We start from the raw sequence: 27,686 nt of genomic DNA, 5'->3' as shown, positions 1-27,686 counted from the left end.
GAGCAGACCGCTCTTCACATCTGCGGCGGGGTTCCGTTTTTCTACTCCGTTCGGGGAGCAGGAAAGGGGAATCCCCTGGCCGAACGGGTTACTCTTATGACAAAACCGAACAGACCCTTGACTATAACGGGGTCCGTTAGATTTCTGCTCAGCTGCCTGGCATTTTATCGAAAAAATGAAGCGCTATTTCCTCCAGCATTTCGTGCCAGATCTGCGATGGCACCTCCAAGTGGATTTATACTACACATCCACTCATTAAAGTTATATATACAGATGTAGCCATCATTAACATGACTCGCACATTAGGATAACTCAGTTCACGGTATTTTAGTATATGGTAGTGAAGTTATCAGAATGCATTCAATGTCAAGTTAACATTTGCTAGGTCTGTACAATGGCGCCCATAAGTGGTCGTCACTCTAAGGGGTCTTTCACACAAAAAGCCGCATGTCACTTATTGGTGTGGAAACCGTGTTCAGTAACCGCACATGAATTAGCCGCATTGAATGAGACTGTTCTGCGCTGCATGGTGCGCTACAGCGCAGAAGTCTGAGGGTCGGCCTCAGATCTCAGCCAAAGATTCCATTGCAAATACACCTAACGTGAACATACTCTACGAGTGAAATCACACAACAGATTTTGGTGTGGATCTATGCAGTCCATGTAGAAGGGGGTAAGACTAGTCCTTTCTCCATTACCAACTAACTAACCAGCCCGTCTCTAAAAGGTCATCAGTTCTAGGCAATCCAAAAAAAGATCCCTCAACCAAGGGTTGATATCACACCTTCAACCTCGCTCTATCCAAAACATTGTCGCCACTGTAGATGTCAAAATCGGTGCCTTATATCACATCCCCTGAGGAATGGTTTTAGATACCATCACTCCTTCCTCTGCTCACACCCCAGCTTAACTGATGAAGAGGTTTTGCACCTCGAAACGCGTTATTATTCACGCACACAAGATCTTGTGAGATACAATTATTACTACGCCGCGTACCAGGCCTTTTCTTCCAATACTTGGTCCCGTTATCCTAGTCTCACCCATCTCGGTGAGGCTTCCAACCTGGTTGGCAGCACCGCCATCCCCATTTCTGCTCCCAATTCCTCAAAAGAAGGGCTACATCCAGCTTCACTAACAAATACCTATTGCACTTTTTGGGTTTGCTCCACCTATCTTTTCTCTTCACCTGGCTGCTATACAGAGGAACAGGAAAGTCCCGGACGAGCCCCCTAACGTGCCGTCCATGTAATCCAACGACGTCATGGGTCCTCCAGAAATGAAGACACATTCAAATAGGTTTTCTATAAAAGAGCGCCCCTTATGACGTCACTGCACCCCATTATGTGGCCGGGCAGAGTGTTCAGGCCTTCCCCTGATGGATGGGCTTAGAACCAATCTTGTAGTAGAGATGAATTACAGAATCTGTAGGGTCGAAAACTCTTAACAACAAAGGTAAGAAAACTCCTAAAAACCACAATGACTCGCTCATTTATGGGGCATCGGCAGCCGTCCTGCCAAAAATACGAATGCAAACAAATGGTAACAGACCTATACAAGGCCGTCTACGACCGCGACACCTGTACCGGGAACAGCCATTCAATTTATGGTCACATTGATTTAGCATAAGCAGAAAGACATTTTTCCCAGAAGTGAGAAGAGAATAGAGGATCGCTACTTGGAGCATGCTCTGCACGTTCTTGGCAAAGCCCCAAGTGCCAAAACACTGAAACACATACTTTGGCAGGGAATAACAAGAGAGTGGAAAAACTTAATCCAGCTCGGAGATGCCCGGTCAGTGACTAATGAAGGGTATTAATTGTCTGATGGTAATGGATGGCTTTTTCCAACTGTCTGAGAATATGCAGAGAATCCCATCCTTCTGTGCGGGTTCGGAATACATCATGTAAATAAAAAAATGAAGTCATTAAAAATGCATATAGTATATATCTATATACAAACAGTCAAAAAAGCATCCCTCCCCTAGAAGTTGTTGGATGGAATGAAACTTTTTCTGTGTGATTGTAACATTGATATAAGTGATTACAATATCAGAGCAAGAGAGTCATTTATTGGGGAGAACGGACCCCTTGTAGGGAGGCTCTAGTATCCTGTTGTACTGCCTCTAGCTTGGATACAAGATGTGATACGGACGGGCATGGAGGCTCTAGTACCCTGTTGTACCACCTCTAGCTTGTATACAAGATGTGATACGGGCAGGCATGGAGGTTCTAGTACCCTGTTGTACCGCCTCTAGCTTGGATACAAGATGTGATACAGGTGGGCATTGAGTTCTAGTACCCTGTTGCACCATCTTTATCTTGGATACAAGATGTGATCTGGCTGGGCACGGAGGCTCTAGTACCCTGTTGTACCGCCTCTAGCTTGGATACAAGATGTGATACAGGCGGGCATGGAGGCTCTAGTACCCTGTTGTACCGCCTCTAGCTTGGATACAAGATGTGATACAGGCGGGCATGGAGGCTCTAGTACCCTGTTGTACCTCCTCTAGCTTGGATACAAGATGTGATACGGACAGACATGGAGGCTCTAGTACCCTGTTGTACCACCTCTAGCTTGGATACAAGACGTGATACAGGTGGGCATGGAGGCTCTAGTACCCTGTTGTACCGCCTCTAGCTTGGATACAAGATGTGATACAGGCCGGCACGGAGGCTCTAATAGCATGTTGTACCGCCTCTAGCTTGGATACAAGATGCATACGTGCGGGCATTATACAATAATTAGCATTACCATACAGTATATTCATTTTGGCTATCATTTTTGTAAGGCACCACAGGTGGTTTAGTTAAATGGGCATTGACACTGTTTATATTATTTAGGCACTGCTGGTTTTATATGGGCACTGTATGGTGGTAATATTAATTGTGCATGGTATGGCTATAAGTGGTCAATAGATGTAAACTATTATTAGGACTCTATATGATAGCTATATAAACATTAGATCGAGGAATTATCGGAGCACAGCTTTTCTTTCATTGCCCCGTTACATCTAGGGTACCTGTCCATGGTCTTAACTGTTTTTTGGTGGCATCAACAAAAGTAAAGTTGGCCAAACAGCTGTCAATCTATCAACTGGTTGAGAGCTCATGTTATGGGCAACCTTGAAGGGGTTATGCAGGACTTGGGTCATCAATAATCCGTCACTCAGGATCCCTGCCAATCAGCTGATTCCCGGCACCAGTGTCAATGTGGCCAGGGCTGTACGCAGATCGCTCTGTCAATATTGTAGCAGACCGGTTTGGCACTGCTGGTACGGCTCTCATTGAATTCAATAGCAGCTGTGCCTGCATTACCAACCCAGGCTGCTACAGTAAAGACAGACTAATCTGCTTTCTGCACTGTCCGCACTGACAGCAGTGCCGGTGGGAATCCTGAGCGGTGGACCAATCATGTATAGGACAGGTCATCAGTAGGAAAAAAAAAAAGTTTTAGGCACTATATTGGGCCATTATATGATTTGTATATGGCATTTATCACCGCTTTTCAACCTTCTGCAGGATGCATGCCTACTTTTCAGATTTCTAAGAACTGGTGGGTGAAGACTACCTGCTATGATGTCCCTCATACACTACACAGAGAAACTGGCAGATATTGTTCCACATCTCCATCACATACCCTCATAAACAGCATCACAGAGGACATTATACAGCAGTACTAACCAGTGTATATGGGATTTTGGTGCTTCTATGGGCAGCATATATTATCACCCTCCTCTGCTTCTTGTAATTCGTATTATTTCTCTTACTAAAGATGAACTTGACAACAGGCAGTGGAAATTAGAAGGAAGGGACACCTCTAGTGACCAGCACAAAAACATTTTAGGAAAACAAGATTTACATTTTTGCTGGTTATATCAACCATCACATTAACACAAGTTGTCTCAAAAGGCCAGCGACCATTCAATCCCTTCATTAAGGAGTTTCCTTAAAGGTCTGTTCATCTGAAGAGGGACCATCAAAGCAGGTGCGTTACCTTTACCCAATTCCTTCTCAAGCTCGTCTTACTTCTTAGCTTTGTATTAGTACATCTGCTATCATAGTATGTGAAGTGATAAACGTGGCCGTACAATACCCGGACGAGAGTCACACGAGTGGGAAGGAAGTCGAACTCATGTTGACCATGAAAAGTCATAGAGACGGGAGTGTGGGGGCCAAGCCTCATCAGAGGGACTAATGAAGCAACACTTGGAGGTGATGCTCATCTTCTAACATAGGAAGCCTTCCTGCTGTGCACTTATTCTACATCTCCAGTCCCTGCAATAGCCGTATGTCATCATCCTGAACTCGGCCTCAATTTGTTAATTCTCTTCAAGCGTCGGCTGCCAAGAAATCGCGCAAAGTGCTCTGTGATTTACATTTTATCCAAGTGTTGCTTTCACATTAAGGTAGAACATAAACAGTTCCTTTTTAGTCCCTTTTCATCTGTGGACTCTTCATGTGGACGTTCTGAGTTCAGAAGAACGGGACAGCCCCGAGGGCCTTCATTACAGAACTAAGATGCCGTGCAAGAAGCACCAGGCCTCAATCACTCGGGGGGCCAACACTCCCGATGAGGCGCATTTAGCATGTGTGGGATTATCTAATAGGAGGAGCCTATGGAAAATACACATCAAGATGAATTAGCGTAAAGCAAACAAGACACCGGCTACAGCCATACAATATTGGTTCCATATTTCACATGGAAACGCTGGAGCGGAGCGTGGAAAGAGTTGGTGATGTAATAAGTCTTGTTGGGAACAACAGTACACAAATCTTCACCCCTCCTTCCTCTGCTAATCCCAAGAGCTATACAGGTACCAGAACAGCGAAGACGGATGATGACAGCCCGCTAATGTAGGCCAGATTTACCCTGCAACCTATAAACCTGAAAATGTGGTCTATTTAGCCAGACACACAACATGCCCACTGAACAGAGCTTCCACTAAAATCCATCCTGTAATATACAGGATGTCCCGAAAAATGTACACACTGTAACAACTTATCACTCAATGGAAAAATTGGTTTAGTTGCCCATAGCAATCAATCAGATCCCCTCTCTGAAAACTGAATGGTTGCTTTGCATCAGTTTTGAGTCATCTGCCCTACTAAATATTCACTCCTTTTTAGATAAAAACGGGTTATCCTGTTGTAAACAACTGATGGACTACCTGCAGTAGTCTGCCACCTGGGATTCCTCACTGATCGATGCGTTTATGCACCGAGCCGATTCGGCAGGAAGTAGACAGCTCCGTTCGCAATGCAGTGGCAAGGCTTGGTATTGCAGGCATTGAAGTGAATAAGAACTTTGCTTGTAATACCAAGGCTGGCGACTGCAGAGAGAACAGAGCTGTTCGCTTCCTGCAGAAATCAGCATAGTGCATGAGTGTACTGGTCGATGAACAGCTGATTAGCTAGAGTCCCTAGCAGTGATTGCTGCCAAGATCCTACTGATGGCCTATCTTAAGGACCACCATCCATTGTTTATAACTAGACAACCCCTTTAACGAGTTAGAAATAATGGATGAAGCCAGACTAAGTAAATTTATCCTTAAGTGCTACTGGAAGCTTGAAAAACGCATTAGAAGTGCAAAGACAGTTTCAGACAGTTTCAAACAAATCCACCTACACGACTTCCTATTACTTGAATCAGAGAAAGCTTAAAGCAGATGGAACTGTTCAGAATGTCCACAAGAAACACTCCAGACAGCGACGAGCCTCACAAAGCAAGAAAAGGTTGATGGAAAAGTCCAAGAAAATCCATGCGGTAAGCGGGTTCTGAGGCAGCAATTTAAAACTCAAGTATCCGTCACATTGTGAAGCACCATCATTGGAAAGGTTACACTCCAAGAACCGTCCACGCTCTTCATGAAGACGATCCCCCGGAGGTCGCAGGTTTGTGAGCGGTACTTGGAAACTGTACATCTTCTGCACATCTTGCCAAGACAGATTTGGAGCCATGAGGCTACATTTATATTGCTCCATTAACCGCTACAATTGGTGGTCCCTACTGGGAACCTGAGAATCCGCTTATGATGGGGGATCATCATGGTACCTTACCCGGAGTTCAGTGTGGTGCGTCAGATCAGCGAAGGCATTAATTGGACCATTCTGTTTTGCCACTACTGTGATTGGTGCCGTTTACTTGAACTTGCTGCGGCAATCTGTCATACCACACATTCAGGAAGACTCGGAGGATGAGGAATTCCTACAAGATGAATCTCCCCACACTACCATCATACGGGCCTACCTCAATGACCATCAGAAGGCTTGGAGGAAGAGGTTCAGTAGAATACCCCGTACGTTCACCAGACCTCACGCCACCAGACCTTCTTTTATAAAGATAAGGTCTACGGCAAGCCACTGAGGGCAGCCACTAAACAAGAATGTGTACAAGTACCAAATGAAATTATCCTTGACGTTTGAGATTCCACTGCTTCGCGTTATCCACAGCGCCCGGATCACAGCGGCCATCAGGCGTGTGAATATGTGCGTGTGTATATAACTCTCCCTTATAACACAGCACTCATTAGCTATGGGCGCATTAAGATGGCGGTCATAAGAGCTGTTGTAGTGATACAGTCGCGAGTGATTACGGAGCATTACTGCATAACTAGGTAGAGTAGCCATTAAGGTGTCCAAATGTTCCATTTACATTCGCGTTAGGAGTGTCTGTCCAAGTTTTCAATCAGAAATGACGGAAGAAATGATGGCTACCATGACGAAAACCGGATGGAACCCGTTATAATCAAAGCATTTAATTTGGCACTACTGGTGTGTCATTTCACTAATCCAACATACCGTTGTTTTCGGGTTTTTTGCCATGGAGGAACAGTCTTACAAAGTGAGCGACAACCCCTCTTCCAGCTGCAGCCATTTCGGGTCCCATTGCACTAATAAAATTAAAGGAACTATCCCACCAAAAATATTTATTGCCAATCCACAGGACAGGTGATAAATTTATGATTGATGGGGGTCCAACTATTGGGACCTTTAGGGATCACGAGAATGACAAACCCTAAATCTCTCTAGTGAATGGAAAGGTGATGCGCATTCAGGACCACTGCTCTATTGGCAGTCTATGGAGATGTGATGTCCCATAGAGGTGAATGTGATTGTTCTCAGCAAGAGAAACCACGTAATCTTGTAGATATGATACCTTTTAATGGCTAACAAAAATACATGATGTAATAATAACGAGCTTCCGAACCAACGCAGGGTTCTTCTTCAGGCTTAATGGATTGGATCTGAAGAGGCATGCATATTTATACACACTTATAACATACATACTTATGACAAGGCACAGATATGGATATGATTGGTTCGCACTTAAAAGGAATTCTGCAACAGCAAACAAACTTTTTTTGTCTAGGCACTGATAGCAGAGAGAAAGTTTTATGGTCCCTAAATTACTGTTGGATGGGGGGGAGGTCATCAGGGTTGAATTGCTACAAGAGATACACAAACATTTTTAGCTAAACACTGATAAGGGAGGGAAAGTTTATGGTCCCTGAATTACTGTTGATGGGGGTCTTATCTGTGCAATCAAGTCTCACACTTCCCATTCACTTCCCATTGAGACTTGATTGCACAGATAAGACCCCCATCAACAGTAATTCAGGGACCATAAACTTTCCCTCCCTTATCAGTGTTTAGCTAAAAATGTTTGTGCACCTCTTGTAGCAATTCAACCCTGATGACCTCCCCCCCATCCAACAGTAATTTAGGGACCATAAAACTTTCACTCCGCGATCAGTGCCTAGACAAAAAAAGTTTGTTTGCTGTTGCAGAATTCCTTTTAAGTGCGAACCAATCACATCCATATCTGTGCCTTGTCATAAGTATGTATGTTATAAGTGTGTATAAATATCCATGCCTCTTCAGATCCAATCCATTAAGCCTGAAGAAGAACCCTGCGTTGGTTCGCAAGCTCGCTATTATTACATCATGTATTTTTGTTAGCCATTAAAAGGTATCATATCTACAAGATTACGTCGTTTCTCTTGCTGGGAACAATCACATTTTGCTCTACTGGCTAACACGGTACCAGATCTTTGTTTTCATTATAGAGGTGAATGACGCGGTGGTCAAGGTTACGCATGCACGCTGATGGCCATTCGCAGGAGGGATCTGGTGTGCACAGTTCTTGCAATTTTCAGACCTCCAGCAAGCAAGTATTTTTTGGGATAACCCCTTTATAAGAGCCTCAGACAGGATACAGGCATGCAGCTAACGGAGGTGCAAAGGCTGCAGTTGCTGTTCTGCATTGGGGCCTAAAAGCCTCAAAACCTCAAATGGCCACTCTGAGTTAAAGAGAGAAATGTCGAAAAACATAAGTTAAACCAGGCACATATATTCTAATGCCATTAGCGCTATTTCACGTAGCCCAATGGGATCATCCCGCAGGCTGCATCTACGCCAACGCATTTAACTAAGGAATTGACAGAGCAAATAAGTAATAAAGTAGGACGTGAAAATCAACAAGGCTGCAAATATATGTCAATTGTGGTTTCAGGGCACATTAAAAATGAAGTATATACTCTTAAGGGCTTAGATGTACATAATTATCGGCCCGCTGACAGACTTCTATTTCAGCTTCTGAGATTTGTTGGCCAAAACGAAAATCCAGTATTAGGAATTAGTATAGTAAAGGGAATCTAGAATTACGAGTAACCCATCCAGCCTGCGTTCCCTCTATGGAGGGGTAGACAAAGAATGGATGTGAGGGGCAACGGCCGAAAAATACTACAGGTTAAGGCTGGATTCAGACGAACGTATATCGGCTGGGTTTTTACGCCCAGCCGATATATGTCGTCTCTCTCTGCAGGGGGGGGGAGGCTGGAAGAGCCAGGAGCAGTGCTCTGAGCTTCCGCCCCCTCTCTGCCTCCTCTCCGCCCTTCTGCACTATTTGCAATGGTGAGGAGAGGCGGGAAGGGGTGGGGCTAATTATCAGAACTTAGCCTCGCCCCTATCCCGCCTCCTTTTATTGCAAATAGTGCAGAGGGGCGGAGAGGGGGCGGAGAGGAGGCAGAGAAGGGGCGGGAGCCCAGTTCCTGCTCCTGGCTGTTCCATCCCCCCCCCCCCCCCCCCTGCAGATGAGGACACCGTATATCGGCTCAGCGTGAAAACCGAGCCGATATACAGTCGTCTGGATCCAACCTAAAAATCAGAACAATCAGGCACAGAGAGATCCTAATACCCCAAGTGATGGAAATGCCGTTTCCTTAGTATAATGTTCCAAATAGCTTTAAAAACAGGACTGTGCAAAAGTTTTAGGCAGGTGTGGAAAAATGCTGCAAAGTAAGAATTATTTCACAAATAGAAGTGTTAGTTTTTGGCAATTAAAAAAAATGCAAAATGAACAAAAAGATAAATTTAAATCAAGATTTGGTGTAACCACCCTTTGCCTTCAAAACAGCATCAATTGTTTTAGGTTCACTTACAGAGTCATAGATTTTGTAGGATTATAGTCAGGTGCATGCTCACCGCCTGTTTGGTACAATTGGTTAATGATCATTTTCATACGTAGGTTGAAACACAGTCATTAACTGAAAAAGAAACAGCTGTATAGGAGGCTTAAAACTGTTTGAAGAACAGCCAACCTCTGCTACAAAAGGTGAGGTTGTGGAAGACAGGTTCACGTTACAGCTCATACACCATGCCAAGACTGAGCACAGCAACAAGACACGAGGTAGTTATACTGCATCAGCAAGGTCTCTCGCAGGAAAACGCTTCAAAGCAGGCCGGGTTTTTCAGATGTGCTATTCAAGCTCTTTTGAAGCAGCACAGACAGACAATACTGAGGACCGTAGACGCTGCAGTCGGCCAAGAAAACTTCGTTCAGCAGATGAAAGATACATTATGATTACTTTCCTTCAAAATCTGAAGCTGTCCAGCAGTGCCATCAGCTCAGAACTGGCAGAAACCAGAGGGAACGACGTTCAGCCATCTACTGTTTGGAGACGTCTGGCCAGAAGTGGTCTTCATGGAAGAATTACAATCAAAAAGCTACACCTTCCATGTAGAAACAAGGCCAAGCGACTCAACTATGCACAAAATCTACGAACTGGGGTGCAGAAAAATGGCATCAGGCGCTCTGGACTGAGATCATAATTTTAAGTATCTGGTTGTAACAGAAGGCAGTTTGTTCAGTGAAGGGCTGGAAAGCGGTACAATAATGAGTGTCTGCAAGCAGCAGTGAAGCATGGTGGAGGGCGGTACAATAATGAGTGTCTGCAGGCAGCAGTGAAGCATGGTGAAGAGCGGTACAATAATGAGTGTCTGCAGGCAGCAGTGAAGCATGGTGAAGAGCGCTACAATAATGAGTGTCTGCAGGCAGCAGTGAAGCATGGTGAAGAGTGGTACAATAATGAGTGTCTGCAGGGAGCAGTGAAGCATGGTGAAGAGCGGTACAATAATGAGTGTAGGCAGCAGCGAAGCATGGAGGATAACAATAAAATAATGAATGTCTGCAGGCAGCAGTGAAGCATGGTGAAGAGCGGTACAATAATGAGTGTAGGCAGCAGTGAAGCATTGAGGATAACAGTACAATAATGAATGTCTGCAGGCAGCAGTGAAGCATGGTGGAGAGCGGTCCAACAATGTGTCTACAGGCTGCAGTGAAGCCTGAGTCAATAGGGCTAATCAGCGTGTAGTAAACCCAACAAGGAATTCACGTCAAGAAGGGACATCTCTTCTTTTCCTGCACCCTGCGGACTACAGCACAGAACCTCAGATGAACAGGACACTTTCTGATGTGGGTTTTGCATTGGATTTGACGTGGAGTCTGCATTGAACTGGCACGGATCAAATCTACTAAGACTCATTATGCTGGTTTCTTAGGAAAAAAAAAGTACACTTTAAATAGCAATTGCATACCAACAGCTCATAGCCTGAAGCGCTCCGAAACACAATACACCCCACGCTCTGGAATCACAGAGCCATACTGAGAAATTCTCCACTGCGTTCCATGTGGACAACTGGTAGAAGCAGCAAATCCAGAACCACCACAATAGTACGGGCTAGCAATTGCATGTGTCTCCTGCACCGACCCGCGGGACCCGTGTGCGTGCGCGGGGGTCTCCTGCACCGACCCGCGGGACCCGTGTGCGCGCGCGGGGTCTCCTGCACCGACCCGCGGGACCCGTGTGTGCGCGCGGGGTCTCCTGCACCGACCCGCGGGACCCGTGTGTGCGCGCGGGGTCTCCTGCACCGACCCGCGGGACCCGTGTGTGCGCGTGGGGTCTCCTGCACCGACCCGCGGGACCCGTGTGTGCGCGCGGGGTCTCCTGCACCGACCCGCGGGACCCGTGTGTGCAGGTCTCCTTCACTGAACATGGATGTAATTTCTGTTAAGAGTCGTTGGTCTGTTCAAATGGACAACTCTAGCTAGGTGCTGCCGACTGTGTTAATTTAACACCAACGGGCGCCCGCTGCAGGCCGTAATGCCACCTTCTATGTCATTTTCCTGGTACACATGTGACGTTAAATGCCTGCACAACTTCGAAAATGGAAGGTCCATCCGTCCAGCAACCACTACGTCGCCTTACCCTGACTACGCTGGCCGGTGTTCAGCCTCACTCACAGGATAACCCTTCACTACTTATACAGGGAGGGCGCTCCCGAGCATCACCTGAGGGAACGGCACTTCATCACTCTACATACTGCTATCCCATGACTTTTGGCACGTCCGTGCGGATCTCTTCAGCAGCTTTTTTCATACGTTTTATTGAGAATTCCGTTTTGGTGATTCTATAGTTTCAGGGCTATAAAACTGTGCTGTACCTTTAAGAGGCACCCTGCAGTCTTATAACGAGACTTACAGAATCTGCTGGAGCAGAACAAACAGAAGACTTTTCAGGCAACCTTTTCAGGATTTCCGTGACCTAAAAGTGAGGAGGGACAGAGGTAACACAGCCGAGGGGCCAAAATAGGATTTACAAGTAAGGGAGCGGGTGACGACAGCTGGCACGGAGAATCTGGTAGTCAGACGTGTGAGAATTCCATGCAAAATCCGTGTTAACCACTCAAACCCTGCAGCAGCGTTCATCATAACCTGCTGCAATAACCACATACATAAAAGGCCCGACCGTAACGGCGATGGTTAGGGGACGTCCACACAGCTTTAACAAAATGCACCACTTATTTGCATGGAGGATTTGTACCACCATATGGGGGTGGGGGGAGCTTACTACCACTACCGCAGATCAGTAGTTTAAAGGGACCATGGCCCTTTGCGTTGCACCTCTTCATCGATTTGAGGGGTCGTATCCATTGGTGTCTGCAGGCAGCAGTGAAGCATGGTGGAGAGTGGTACAATAATGAGTGTCTGCAGGCAGCAGTGAAGCATGGTGAAGAGCAGTACAATAATGAGTGTCTGCAGGCAGCAGTGAAGCATGGTGGAAAGTGGTACAATAATGAGTGTCTGCAGGCAGCAGTAAAGCATGGTGGAGGGCGGTCCAACAATGTGTCTACAGGCAGCAGTGAAGTCTGAGTCAATAGGGCTAATCAGTGTGTAGTAAACCCAACAAGGAATTCACATCATTGTTTGACTCCATCTTCAGAGCCAAACAGCTTATCTGGCACATCCGGATTTTCTTAGATATGCCATCCTAAACCCTTACTCACAACCTGAAGGTTGCGGGTTCAATCCCCACATGGTTCAGGTAGCCGGCTCAAGGTTGACTAAGCCTTCCGAGGTCAGTAAAAGGAGTACCCAGTTGGCGCTATACAAATAACAAGTCCCTTCCCTTCCTACAATGAAGTTCATCCAAATTCCAAAAAAAAAAAAAGCTTTCCCGAATGAAATGGCACAGTGTGCGGAGCAATTTCATCTGGGACTTCATGCTGCATCTGCGCTGGATGTAAAAAAACATAGCCTAGGGCCTAGGCTGTTACAGAGGACCCATCAGCTTTCCAGATACGACTATTTTAATAAAATACTGTTTTCCATAAAATAATTCCTAAACATATTTTCTAAAAAAAAATAAAAAAATTACTAAAATTACTGTCCCTCTGTTAGTCCTCCTGGAAATGGTTTAAATGAATTATCCACTTTGCGTGATTACGGCTTTTGTCAATAGCACTGTCAGTAGTGATTAACAGTCATCAGATCGTATAGGGATGAGGGCGACCGTGGAAGGTAAATCATGGTTGAAGAAACACTCCGGGCATAACGGTTCCATCACATAGCGCCGATTCGGGAGGGCCTGTCAATGGGCCACGACGGAAGACAGCAAATATGGTAGTACCTTATCAGCGTGCCGACAGGCTCATTCATGCCAATATGCTGCAACAAGAACCTGTCAGATTCTACACAGCAGTGGCGAAGAAGACTCTGGTCAACACGCCGGTCTTTGAAGTGGGAGGCTTGCAGTTTGAACCCTGGTGTCATCTCCTTGTACACCATTGACTAGCAAACATTAAGTAGTAAGTGGAGATTTGTTGCGTCTGTCAATATGGCCATGACACCGCCGAAGGGGGGCGAGAGGTAAGTCCCCTGCTGCTTCCACACATGGCTATGGGGGTATTTCATTTCAGGGCAAACATACAGCGAGTGGCCTAAGAACTATGCGCCAACTTATAATGCCAGCACTGCAATGGTTAACCAGAACTCCTGCGGCTTCTATGAACTTCTATTGATCTTCAAACGCCGATTTTTCAATCCTGCACACATGGATTACTTGATTTATAGGCTTCTGTGCCGCTGAGCGCCATCTATTGGGGAAACAACCTCAACGCACATTAGGATCGTCAAAAAGTTCAAGCCGGTGAGGCAAAGTTGAAACGAAGGTGCCGGCACAACCACCTCAGCACATGCAAGGGTATACAGAAGCCACCCGCTTAGGGCGTAATCGCATGGCCGCGAACATCGTGACTGCGCAATATACAGAACTTGCGTGTTGTACTAATTAATTATTTCCAATGGGTATTTTGCCCCTCGCACCGGGCGTGAGATTGAAAAAACGGAAGCGGCTCCTATTTTCACACAATTCTCGCACAAGAACAGGACTTGCAAAAGTGCGATGCGAGATGCGGTTGAGAATCGCGGACACGGCTCACTATAAAATAAGCCATATTAACACAGCTGATAGCGAGTTATGCCTGATTGCGGTATCCGTCGCCTGGGAGCAGGAGCCACAGACTGATCTCCGCTGTCAGCCTAATCTGATAGATGGGCTGACCGCGGAGAATTGGGGCAATTGGCAGCATGCTGTGAATTGCCGACTGTGAGCGGAGAATCGCAGTGATTCTCCGCTCGTGGACAGGGGGCGGCGCTTTCCATAGCAATGCTAGGAAAAGCTTCAGACGGCGCGATTTGCTGGTGATTTACCGCCGGTGAAATCACTGCCGTGGACAGGGGGCCTTACTCTATGCATGCTGGGAGTTGTAGTTAACAGTCGGTTGTTGGGTTTACTACAGAAGTGATGCATGTAAACACGGCGGTAGATCGGCGGCTGCACGGGACGAAGAAGAGGGTGCAGAGCGGCAGATGAAAGGTATAGGTTGCCGCCACTTTGCAGAAATCTAAGAGGTACAGCTTTTTTAGAATTCTGAGAGAAGAAAAAAAACAAAAACAAGGTACTGCGCATGTCCAACAGCCAACGGTCCGGACCATCCGCAGTATAGATAAATTCAGGTACGCGCCAGCTGAATACAGGGACACATGCGGAATCCGACCCCGTTCGTGTAAGACCGGCCTAAGCAGGAGCTCAGCAGAAAGTCACTAATTTCTATTACAGCAAGGACAAACTTCTAGTAATCTAGAAGACTATATACAATACAATGTATCTGTGCAAAGAAATAGTATCAACTCTTCACATCTCAGCACCGCCCCACACTGTGGGTGACATCACATCTCAGCACCGCCCCACACTGTGGGTGACGTCACATCTCAGCGCCGCCTCACACTGTGGGTGACGTCACATCTCAGCGCCGCCTCACACTGTGGGTGACGTCACATCTCGGCGCCGCCCCACACTGAGAGAGTGGCGTCACATCTCGGCGCCGCCCCACACTGTGAGTGGCGTCACATCTCGGCGCCGCCCCACACTGTGAGTGGCGTCACATCTCGGCGCCGCCCCACACTGTGAGTGGCGTCACATCTCGGCGCCGCCCCACACTGTGAGTGGCGTCACATCTCGGCGCCGCCCCACACTGTGAGTGGCGTCACATCTCGGCGCCGCCCCACACTGTGAGTGGCGTCACATCTCGGCGCCGCCCCACACTGTGAGTGGCGTCACATCTCGGCGCCGCCCCACACTGTGAGTGGCGTCACATCTCGGCGCCGCCCCACACTGTGAGTGGCGTCACATCTCGGCGCCGCCCCACACTGTGAGTGGCGTCACATCTCGGCGCCGCCCCACACTGTGAGTGGCGTCACATCTCGGCGCCGCCCCACACTGTGAGTGGCGTCACATCTCGGCGCCGCCCCACACTGTGAGTGGCGTCACATCTCGGCGCCGCCCCACACTGTGAGTGGCGTCACATCTCGGCGCCGCCCCACACTGTGAGTGACGTCACATCTCGGCGCCGCCCCACACTGTGAGTGACGTCACATCTCGGCGCCGCCCCACACTGTGAGTGACGTCACATCTCGGCGCCGCCCCACACTGTGAGTGACGTCACATCTCGGCGCCGCCCCACACTGTGAGTGACGTCACATCTCCGCGCCGCCCCACACTGTGAGTGACGTCACATCTCCGCGCCGCCCCACACTGTGAGTGACGTCACATCTCCGCGCCGCCCCACACTGTGAGTGACGTCACATCTCCGCGCCGCCCCACACTGTGAGTGACGTCACATCTCCGCGCCGCTCCACACTGTGAGTGACGTCACATCTCAGCTCCACTCCACACTGTGAGTGACATCACATCTCAGCTCCACTCCACACTGAGTGACATCACATCTCAGCTCCACTCCACACTGTGAGTGACATCACATCTCAGCTCCACTCCACACTGTGAGTGACATCACATCTCAGCTCCACCCCACACTGTGGGTGACATCACATCTCAGCTCCACCCCACACTGTGGGTGACATCACATCTCAGCTCCACCCCACACTGTGGGTGACATCACATCTCAGCTCCACCCCACACTGTGGGTGACATCACATCTCAGCACCACCATCTGTTAATGACCCAATTATGATACTACACAGATGTTATTAGTAATGGGATTCTAAAACAGAGAGAACGCACTCATTCATAGATGTGGGATGAAGCTTATATGAGCAATGTATATGTAAAGAGGCAAAGTGTATAAATGCATTTCTTACATAGATATGTACACAGTGAATCCACCAGCAGAATAGTGAGTGCAGCTCTGGAGTATAATACAGGATGGAACTCAGGCTCAGTACAGGATATGTAATGTAACTGACTTATAAATGTTGTCCATTTGCATATATATTTCTGTATTTTACATTTCTCCTATGGTGCTCATATAATACAGGAATCCCCTTTTTGCTCTTCACTGTGGCCAATAGAGGGGGTCCCAAGTGGAAGGCTTATAGGCAGAAACACACTGCAACCTCATATCTATCCTGAAAATAAATAAGTAGCTTTACATGAGAGCGGTGGTGTAAGACATCTGTTTGTTATAGGATTGTTTCTCTTCCCTTCAGCCAAAACCCATTAGAAATCAGCGTACCTACTGGGACCGTGCAATAATGATTCCCGGGACGCTGTCTACCAACTAGGAGAGCTCTTTCATCTCCATGTGGCTAATGCATGCAGCTCTGGAGGACTTCAATTGACGTATTACATTGGAATGTTCATGGCCAGATTTGGAGTAGGCCATTAACGTATGATCAGTAGGGGGCAAACCTGAGGACCTCCAATCAATCAGCAGAGTCTAGTACCAAGGCAGAGCTGCAGGGTATGGGTACATGGCGCTACAATAACTGCTGTGCTCCATCTTCCTGCTGATGAGTGGAGGTCCCACCCAGGGGATGGACTCGCATGATCAATCACTAACATCTATGAACATTCATGGCAAACCACTGTTCGCAGGGTGCACATTATAGGGGTTGTACCAAGACTACAAGCTATCCACAGGATAAGGGATAACTTGCTGATCGAGGAGGGATTAACATCTGGGACCCCTGCCGATGTAAAAAGGACCAAATGTGGCGCAGGCGATCTGGAACATGCGGCATTTCCAGCAGGGAGGTAGGCACGTCAATTGGCATCATGGAGGACATGTTGAACAAAGAAGGGGGAGAGACAGCCCAGCCAAGTTTTGGAGAGGACTCGCCAACCGGACAGTTTAAGAGCAATTTGCATAACGCAAAAATAAGAGATATTTCAGGACTGTACTCTGTGGAGCAAGGTGAAGGTAGCGTTAGGACTTCTTGGGAATGCAAGAATGAGGTGATGGATGTCCTTTAAAGGAATTGTCCAGTTTTAAACTAGTGATGGCCTTATCTGTAGGATAGATCATCAATAGTAGGGGTCTGTTGCCTGGGACCATCGTCAATTAGCGGTTTGCTGGGCTGGTGTGCTTGTGCTCTGAGCCATTTTCTGCAGGAAGCAGACAGCTCCATTGTCACTGAAGTGACAAGGTTTGGTATTGCAGACCACTTCCCATTGAAGTGACTGGTAACATGGCCTTTAATACCAAGCTTCACCACATGAGTGCTCCAGCCCAGCAAACAGCTAATTGGAAGGGGTCCCAGGCAGTGAAAAATTGGCTCAGATTTATGTTTCTTTGCTTTGCCTTTCTCCGGCTGAACATTGCATGATAATGGGATGAACTGGACGGACATGTGTATTGCCAGCCTTACATACTATGTTACCTTTAGTCATGTTGCAAGGCCTGTTAATTGGTTGGACCTTGACCTAAAGGGAAGTTAACACTCAAAAAGTGGTGCTGCAGTGGCTTATTTCCACTTCTTATTTGCATACCTTATCTCCCAGAGAGCATTGCGTGGCCTATAAGCCAGCTCTGAGGTCTCTCCACAAGAAGAAACAGGACTGTTCCAACATATATTTTTCCAACATACAGGCACTCCACATCATTAACAGTGAGCGTGGGCTAATGACATGCAATTAGCACAGAAATACGCAAACAAGGAAAAAGATGACATACAGTCTGGCAGCGTGCCCAGTCTTCATAAATGACTTCCATTGTAGGATGGTCAATGAGATAATGGGGGAAGGCAGATAGCCTACAACAACGCACAGATCGCTCTATAGGTTAATATAACTATTCCAGATTACACTGAAGCAGCTATACATTAACGAGTTACAGCATGAGCCACACGCACATTCCACGGGTCCTCAGGTCAGAATATTACAAATTAATGTATAATTAGATCTACGGCAAAACATGGCATGAGATACAACGGGCCAAAGTGGTTCCAGCAGCGAGAGTTCTAATCAGAGGGATCTATACGGACTGCAGGGGGAACATCTCCTTCTAGGACAGACGCCCGGGTCCACTTGGGAACATTTACTGCTTCTATCCAGGTATAAGCCGTAGACGTAACTACCACAGCAGCAGATCGAGTAACCGTTGTCAGGTCCAGCACGTCCCCTATCTTCCATCACTCAGTCGTAGCATTTGCTTGCTTCCACCACTAGGGGAAGCTCAGGCAAAATTTTACATATCAAAATATTTTGATCAGCGAGGGTCCCGCTGCGGAGATCCTCACCGATCGCTGAAACAAGGGCGCTGCAGTGCTCACCCAAGCGCTGTGCCTCCTCGGCTGTATTCGCTGCCTGTTGGCTCTTCTCAGCAGCTGAAGACGGGCATACAGAGGTCTATAGAGGATGTCTAGCAAAAACAGATGAAAGGGCACAGCGCTTGGGTGAGTGTTGTAACCCCCTCGTTTCAGTGATCAGTGGTGGTCTAAACAGCAGCACCCAACTTTTGACATGTCAACGCTTTTAAAAAGCCATCAATATCAGATCAGTGGAGGTGCAATTCTCAGCAACCCCATAGTCAGCTGACTGAAGAGGCAGCAGAGCTGTGACGGGCACTACTTCTCCTTCAATGTTTACCAGGCACAGCACCGTCCATTTGCTAGTGGTTGTGCCTGGTATTACAGCTCTCGGCATTCAGTAACATTGAAGTGAATAGGACTGAAATGCAAACCTATTGAAGCGCAATACCATGAAACTGCCACATGAACGGCGTTGTGCCTGGTAAACAATGAAGGGGATTACAAGTTCCAAGTAGTGGAAGAACATGTTAAATGGATGTCCAGTTGTAAACTATTGATGGCCTAATCTGAGGATAGGTTATCAGTAGAGATGAGCGAGCATGCTCGGTTAAGGAAATTACGGAAGCGAGCATCGGCATTTTCGAGTAACTGCCTGCTCGTCCGAAAAGATGCGGGGGTAAGCGGGGGGGGGGGGGGGGGGTAGAAGAGCTCGGGCATGACTTCTGCAGCCACCTCCATTCTTACTGCTGTGGCCGAGCTTGGCATTAAAGGATAAGTTCCTATCTTCTTCATTGGGGACTTGGCCTGCAATACCACGCCTGGCCACTTCAGTGAGAATGGAGCTGTCTGCTTCCTGCAGAAATCAGCTCAGAGAACAGCTGATTAGTGGTGGTCCCTGATAGCAGACCCCCACTAATCTACTATTGATGACCTATCCTAAGGAATAGTCTACAGCCAGACAATTCCTTTAACACTACAGCGGTTAGACAGAGAAAATAACCGTAAATTATAGTGTAAATCCCTTGATAGTTTGCGGGGTAGTACTCACCTATGATGTACTGTTTGTGCTACGCCAAGAATGAATGACGTGCTGGAATCTCTGTGCTGGACTGGCTACATACCACACTGAAGGGTTAATCCTTGCCCTGTAGGTGCACAGGGGTTAGGGCAGGTAGTGGCAGGGGTGTGTCTGGCACACTTTAAGATCCCCTCCAGTCTAGGTGTGCAACCCACAGCTGCTGTATCACTGCAGGGCATCTGCTAATTACCTGCTGTGCAGCAACTATTTACCAGCTTCTATAGTTTGTCTCCTGCACCAGGCAGGCCACTGCTATTAGGAGGCATCAATGCGAAACAAAGGGCAGCAATTTCTATCTAGATGTAGCAGAGTTGATTTTGCTCTTTGTGATATTTCAATAGAGGTTTTACCAAAATGTACAGGTAAAGCACCATTATCAAAAGATGATGAAGCCAAAATCACGTATTGTACTCTGCTACACCTCTTGTATGCACTGTACCGGAAGTCACCCCCCACGTGCAACTCGTATTGTATTCCTACGCTAAGGCAGAGTGGATGAAACGCAGAGCCCCGCTCCAGCCCTCTTCCAGACTCTGCTATTCCTGTCACTTTCAGATCCTGACATATATTGTAGGGATTAATGTGTCGTCTGGGGAAAGTGTTGAATGATTGATCCTTACTTGCTTGCAGTCATGTCTGTTGGGCTAAGACGGGCCCCCTGGAGCACAGCCTATGGAGCAATTTAAGGTTTAACTGTTCCTGCATGTCATTTGCTCTGGCTTCAGTTCTGAATAGCCTGCATGAGTTTATGGACGAGTTCATCCCTTGCTGAAAGCTATTGCTTCTTTTTTATACCCAACCGGTATAATTTTGCCATATATAGTGCACAAAGAGGAGCAGAATGGCGTAAAGAGCCCGGCTACGATGAGCGTTTATAGCCAATACTGCAAATATATACAGTCGTGGACAAAAGTTTGGAGACTGACGCATTTCGGTTTTCACAAAGTCTGTTGCTTCAGTGTTTTTAGATCTTTTAGTCAGATGTTTCTATGGTTAGTGAAGTACAATTATAAGCATTTCATAAGTTTTTAAACTTTTGACAGATATATGAAGTTTAGGCAACGACTCCATATTCACAGTGTTGACCCTTTTTTCAAGACTTCTGTAATTTGCCCGACATGCTGGATATCAGCTTCAAGGCCAAATCCTGACCATTCTTGGGTACTGGTGCATCTTGTCTCCACCGGAAGAATGGGTGGAGACATGGGTTGGCCTGGTTGAGTTGTAGGGGAGGGCTTGGTGACGCCCACAACAGCGCTCCCATCTCCCCTGCCGAAGACGCTGCTGACAGTGTCTCGCCTTCTATCTGCCATGCCAATCCCGCGTCACCCTGCTGCTGTGAGTCTCCCATGGCGAACCCACTGGTGAAGTCAAGTGTCGGCTCCCTCTACCCTAGCGTCCCCACTGCTGCTGGTAGCTCCGCTGTCACTCAGCTCTTCCCCTCCCTGTCACTCTGCTCCCCACGCTGTGCCATGTGTCAGCTCATTGGCCCGCGCTTCCTCACTTTCCCCCGGCGCTGCCCTCCCCTCTGTGCTCCCGGCCACGCTGTCAGTGTCCTCCCTGGCCCCTGTCAGTCTCCTCTGCAGGCGCTCGCGCTCCCTTACTCTACCCCGGCAGTGCCCTCCCCTCTGTGCTCCCGGCCCTGTCAGTCTCTTCTGCAGGCGCCCTCACTCCCTCACTTTACTCCAGCGCTGGCCTCCCCTCTGTGCTCCCGGCCGCACTGTCAGTCTCCTCTCTGGCCTACAGTTACAGTGGGTACGGGACACCAGACACCAACAGCCAATCGGCAGCTAGGGGCTTGACCAGAGCGTTACCTGAAGCTAAAGTCGGTCAACCCCTAGCTTCCGGTGGAGACAAGATGCACCAGTACCCCATTCTTGCCTAATCTTTCTTGAAGTTTATCAGAATTTCTGTGATTTTTTTTTCTGCTCACTCGCTTTTTGAGGAGTGACTACAGGTTCTCAATGGGATTGAGATGTGGGAAGATACCTGGCCATGGCCCCAAAATTTAATGTTTTGTTTACAGAGTCACTTAGCTATCACTTTTGCCTTGTGACATGGTGCTCCATCATGTTGGGAAAAAATGCATTGTTCATCTCCAAACTGCTCCTGGATGGTTGGCAGAAGTTGCACTTGGAGGATGTTTAGATACCAGTCTCTATTCATGCCAGTGTTCTACGGCAAAATTTTGAGCGCCCCCCTACATGAATGGTCTCAGGATCGCTAACTGCTGGCATGACACAGGACTCATGGTATTACTCACCCTTTCTTCTCCGGACAATCACTCTTCCAGATGTCGCAAACAGTCTGGAGGGGGCTTCATCAGAGAAAATCCTGTACATGGATTGGACTGCAGAAGACTGGGGTCAAGTTATTTTCTTTATTTTGGCTTGGTGAACAAAATATTAGAGTTTTGGGTCCTTGGCCAAGAAACTCCCCAGATCTCAATCCCATTGCGAGCCTGTGGTCAATCCTCATAAAGCGGGAGAACGAAAACAAAAACACAGAAATTGTAATAAACTCCAAGCACTGATTAGGCAAGAATGGGTTGCCGTCAGTTAGAGATTTGGCCCAGAAGCTGATATCAGCAGGCCAGGGCGAATTACAGAAGGCTTTGGAAAAAACAAGGTCAACACCGTAAATATTGAGTCTTCGCCTAAACGTGATGCATTTGTCAATAAGCCAAAATTCACATCTGAGCTAGGGATTCTGTTATGGGAGCAAGAAAACAGAATGGATGGACGGATCTGTCTCATAATGGAACCAAACTGTGCCGAATGGACCTCTGACTATAATGGAGCCCATTCGGTTCCTGCACTTGTCTGGCATCTTTACCGGACAAAAAAGTCCTGCGTGCGCGATTATTTTGTCCGAGATTCCATCCCAGATTTGCATTAGGGGCTCTGAATGAAGCCTCTGACAGATGTGAATGGAGCCTAAAAGGTTAAAAACATGAAATGCTTATAATTGTACTTGAATATACCATAAAAACATCTACGGTCAGCTTCACACAAACGTATGCACAACTGCGCATGCCTTAGCGCAGCTTTTTTGCGTGCATGTCAGCGCATTGCACTGGCTAATTTGTCTAATAAATTCCAGATGGGTTCTTTTTCCTGTGCAAGTCCACAGAGTTTCACGCATCCCCTTGCAATACTGCATGTGCATTTGTGCATCCCCCATTGGCTTCTATGGGGTCCTTTGGTGCGCAAATAAGTAGAAAGATAGAAAATGCTCTATCTTTTCTGCGCAACTAAAATGCAAGTGCCAAAATACGTGCATGGGAACAAACCCATTGAAAGACGTCCGTGTTAAGTCGGCCTAAGGCTGAGGCCACACGGCACCGAAATCTCACGGAATGACCGCACGGAAATACAGCTGCGGGAGAAATGCATCTTCAAAACCCGCGGCCTTTGGAGCGGCTTCGCCACCCGAAATCCGCTGCAGCCATCTCTCCCCATAGAGAGGAAAGCGGCTGCCGCAGAAACGGGGAAACAATTCACATGCTGCGTCTTTGAATTCCGCGCAGCAAGTCAATTTCAGCGCGGCTTAGCTACCAAAATTTTTGCACATCTCATCCCCTTTGCTGGCCATCCAAGTCTGCACGGACATTCTGCGGTAATTACGCCCCGTGTGACCCCAGCCTAAGACTGCTTTCACACCTGCGCTGGGGATCAGTTTAGGATTTCCATCTCTTTGCTCCGTTTTTTGAAGAGAGAAACTCAAATAAAAATGAAAAAAAAAAACTGATCATCCTTCCCCCCCCCCCCCCCCAATGGGATCCTATAACAGACTGGTATAGTGTATAATGAGCGCAAAGCCCGCGCACGTAATACGCCGTCCCCATGCGCTCCTGTGAAGGAGCCCCGAGGCAGCAAACTTTATGAAAACCAAAACTTGTTTCAATCTCAAAACTTTTGGCCACAACGGCTCACATCCTATTTCATGACTGTGTTACCATTTCGCTACAATGTTATATACATGTTTTATATACAGGGGAAGGAGAGTTCCACAAACATTAGCACCATCTGACTGCACACAACATGCAGCCCAAATTCTGCAGAAGCAGCCAGAATGCCAAGAAGCTAGCGGAGCAGCTGTCTCCTTCTACAACACTTGATCTGAGATCACTGCCACTAAGATATACAATGAGGCGGGTTGTGCTCAGCATTAAACAGGAAACCACTATGCTGGGAGAGAGTTTATCCCCATCCCCTAATATACTGTAATAAGGATCAACAGTTTCACATGGAGTAATATTCATGGGATTAAAGGGCTAAGAGGATATTGGACCCTGTGTCCTGTCTGGGACCGTACATCGTTCACACAGGCTCCATCCGCAATGTTAATCTTATCCACAGGGAACTAATTGTAGGCTAATTAAAAGAACCCAAGGTAAAGGACTAAACTCAGTAACATCAACAATATCCCTTGGGAAAGCCGGCTACGGAGTAAATTGTTAATCCCGCTCTCCACAGAAGTGATAATGGAGTTCAAAGCTTTATCTCACGGACGGTTTAAGTGTTTATGTTGGAGACGGTTTTTCGTGGATCATTCGCAGCACTCGCCAGCTGCGCTTCCTGATCCAACTTTGGGTTCCTACTGAACCTGGTTGGAGATTGCAGTTTACAGGATGACCCGTAGAATAGTCACCGGCAGGATAGAGTACAGCCTGCATGGAGAACTACCCCCTTCTTCAGCAATCCTCTGTACACGCCGTCCAGGACATCCCTTCGGTCACTGAGCACATACTCGTCTCTCCCGGCTTTCCTCCTCTTTTACTCACAATGGAAATGAGCTCATGGCTACAGAATTATACTTGTAAGGAATCCCATCCGCTCTACAAGCTATCCGGACCCCAAGATAGGAAGAGTTCCTATACACACTGCATGCACTTTACTAAGACCGTAATGCACGGGAGCCTATAGATCCATCAGTAAGGAATACAATGCACATCACATACAGAGGGACCATATCCGTCCATATGGGGAAGAATGCTGTACTTCGTAAGAGACGCTAGTACATCTACACTATACAAGAACTGCATACAGAATGGGACAGTTATACCAATACTATACCTGCGTCCCACTGAGCACATACAGATTAGAACCCTACACATCTCTATGAGTACAGTCTATAAGGACATACATGCACTTTAGGGACCCTATTAGCGCAAGAGGTGTGTGCAATCAATAGGCATCCTATGCACACACCTACATTATCCAGGGTCCCAATGAGTGAATGCAAGAAAAGGATCCTATAGATTTTGAGTGCGCTCTGCATACACCTTTAGGGACCCCATTGGCGCAAGATTTAATGTGTGCATTCAGTAGGCGTCCCATACACGTGCCAGAAACTTTCTAGTGACCCTACAAGTGCATTCAGGGTCCTATGCACACACCTATACTACAGGGGTCCCAATGAGCGCATGTAATAAGAGGATCCTATACATATTAAGGAACATTATATACACTTTAGTGCAAGATCTAATGTGTGCATTCAGCAGGAATCCCATGCATATGACAAACCCCATACAAGGGACCATGCATATGTATTCAGTAAGGGTCCTATACATACATGAGTGCATGCAAGAGGATCCTATACATATTGTAAGCACTCTGCAAGCAACTATAGCGACCCTATTAGTGCAAGACCCAATGTGTGCATGCAGTAGGAACCCCATGCATATGACAAACCCTGCATAAGGGACCCTGTGTGCATTCAGTAAGGGTCCTGTGCACACACCTACACTATACAGACCCTATGGAGGGTGCATTCAGTAGTGGATCGTGCAGCCCCCTCCCTCCAGCCGCCTGTACTCACCCCCTGGCTGCTCTGATTGTGGAGCCCGGGTCAGATACCGGCTCCATCACGGTTACTTCATTCTTTCGGTCGGGGGCTTTACGTCCATCGGAGTGAGAGCATCACGTGCCGTCCTGGGCACCCTGCTATCCCACATAAGACTGGTGCAAGTGCCACTCACCCCCCTGGGACTCTGCATGTACCTTGGGAGGGGGGCAGTGGGCAGGTCTGGGGTGAGCTGGGACCCATGGCAGCCTGACCCCTGGCAGATCTCTGTGCACCCCCTCTTCTGTCTTTAGGGGGGTCCCTGCCCTGCCTGCACACGGAGATTCCTCCCTGCTGGACCCGAGGCACAGGGAAAGGAAGGTTCCGAGCAATGCACGGGATCTAATACAGCGCCCTGCGCGCAGCTCCCCTGCTGCCCTCTAGTGAATACACTTGAGTATTGCACTCTGAATTCTCTGCTCCAAACTGAAATGAACTTTTTTTTAAAATTCAATTCCTTGGATCTCTTTTTATTAATCAAACAGTGAAGTTCTATAAAAGCAGGATAGTCCATACTGTCTATAATTACAAGTTTCCATGCTGCCTCTTATTTAGTTTGTGGCCTGAGCAAACAACAGTCCAAACCAGAATATAAATCCTGATGTGTGCTGTATGACTTCAGGCTCCAGATTTTCCACGGGAGAAGCCAGAAAACTAGTGAATAGGGCTTAACCTGCCATTACAGCTAGCATTGCTGGTAATGGGGATATGTTTACTAATTAGAATCAGTTGAGATATTTGACAGAAGTGTGGCAGAGGAGGGGGAGGGGTGGGCTATGGCCAACCATAATATACACATCAGGACTCTCATCACTGAGGCTTTATATGAGTTTCTGCACTGTGGACATAATAATACAGACTCACCTCTATGTATAGCAGCTGGAGCAGGAAATACAACCCAATCCAGAGCTTCTATATGAACCAACATGAGGAGTACTGTGTATACTCTGTGTGGGCTGGGAATGCCCTATAGCTAGACGATGCTCCCCACTGAAGCCAGGGCTCTAACCCCTACTGCATGTAGCCACAGACTGTTCCTTACTGTATACATCCAGACATTGCTTCCTACTGCATCCTGGCACTGATCCCTGCTGCAGCTGTCTCTGATCCCTGCTGCAGCCTGGCACTGATCCCTGCTGCAGCCTTGTACTGATCCCTGTTGCAGCCTTGTACTGATCCCTGCTGCAGCCTGGTAGGGATTCTTGCTACAGCCTGCCACTGATCACTGCTGCAGCCTGCCACTGATCCCTGCTGCAGTCTGGCACTGGTTCTTGCTGCATTCTGTCACTGATTCTTGCTGCAGCCTGGCAGTGATCCCTGCTGCAACCTGGCACTGATCCCTACTGCTGCCCGGCACTGATCCCTACTGCAGCCTGCCACTAATCCCTGCTGCTGCCTGGTACCGATACATACTGCAGTCTGCCACTGATTCCTACTGCAGCCTGCCACTGATTCCTACTGCAGCCTGCCACTGATTCCTACTGCAGCCTGCCACTGATTCCTACTGCAGCCTGGCACTGATTCCTACTGCAGCCTGGCACTGATCCCCACTGCAGCCTGCCACTGATTCCTACTACAGCCTGCCACTATACCTGCTGTAGCCTGGCACTGATTCTTACTGCAGCCTGGCACTGATTCTTACTACAGCCCGGCACTGATCCATACTGCAGTTTGCCACTGATCCCTACTGCTTGTAGCCACAAACTGTTCCTTACCGAAGGGCCAGACATATCACATGTTCAGCTGCACAGGGGCCCAGGAGGCGATGGGGGCCTGGGCTGCTGAATAATGCACCTGACTCAGGTCCCTTTCTTTTTATTTTTTAAAGTGTGTTCAGTACAATGAAAACCAGTCTATAGTCCCCTGCCCTGTCTCCCCGGCCCCTGTCCTCCGCTAACATGTGACACACAAGTGATCGCTGCGAACATTCTTGGCCTTACTAACACTGAGACCGGAGATTGACTGTAGCAGGAAATGGCAGTGCCGACTACAGTTGCCAGGGAGCAATGGGAAGAGAGTATAGACATTTTTTTGTCACATCTTTATAAGGGGACAGTATATATAAAATGGGGGAAGAGAATGGAATAAACCGGTA

General features: G+C 47.6%; 1 protein-coding gene across 1 annotated transcript in view; it reads right to left on the bottom strand.

The window, feature by feature from the left end:
* COL27A1 (collagen type XXVII alpha 1 chain) overlaps nt 1-25,888 on the bottom strand; it is a 280,568-nt gene extending 254,680 nt beyond the window's left edge. Inside the window, exon 1 of the mRNA XM_066580587.1 lies at nt 25,568-25,888. Within this exon, the coding sequence (XP_066436684.1) occupies nt 25,568-25,614 (47 nt within the window). The 5' untranslated portion in view covers nt 25,615-25,888. The remainder of the gene's footprint in view (nt 1-25,567) is intronic.
* Nucleotides 25,889-27,686: the final 1,798 nt, after the last annotated feature.

The sequence above is a fragment of the Eleutherodactylus coqui genome, chromosome 10 (genome assembly GCF_035609145.1).
Source record: "Eleutherodactylus coqui strain aEleCoq1 chromosome 10, aEleCoq1.hap1, whole genome shotgun sequence".
NCBI lineage: Eukaryota > Metazoa > Chordata > Amphibia > Anura > Eleutherodactylidae > Eleutherodactylus > Eleutherodactylus coqui.
This window is presented reverse-complemented; position numbering and strand designations above follow the sequence as displayed.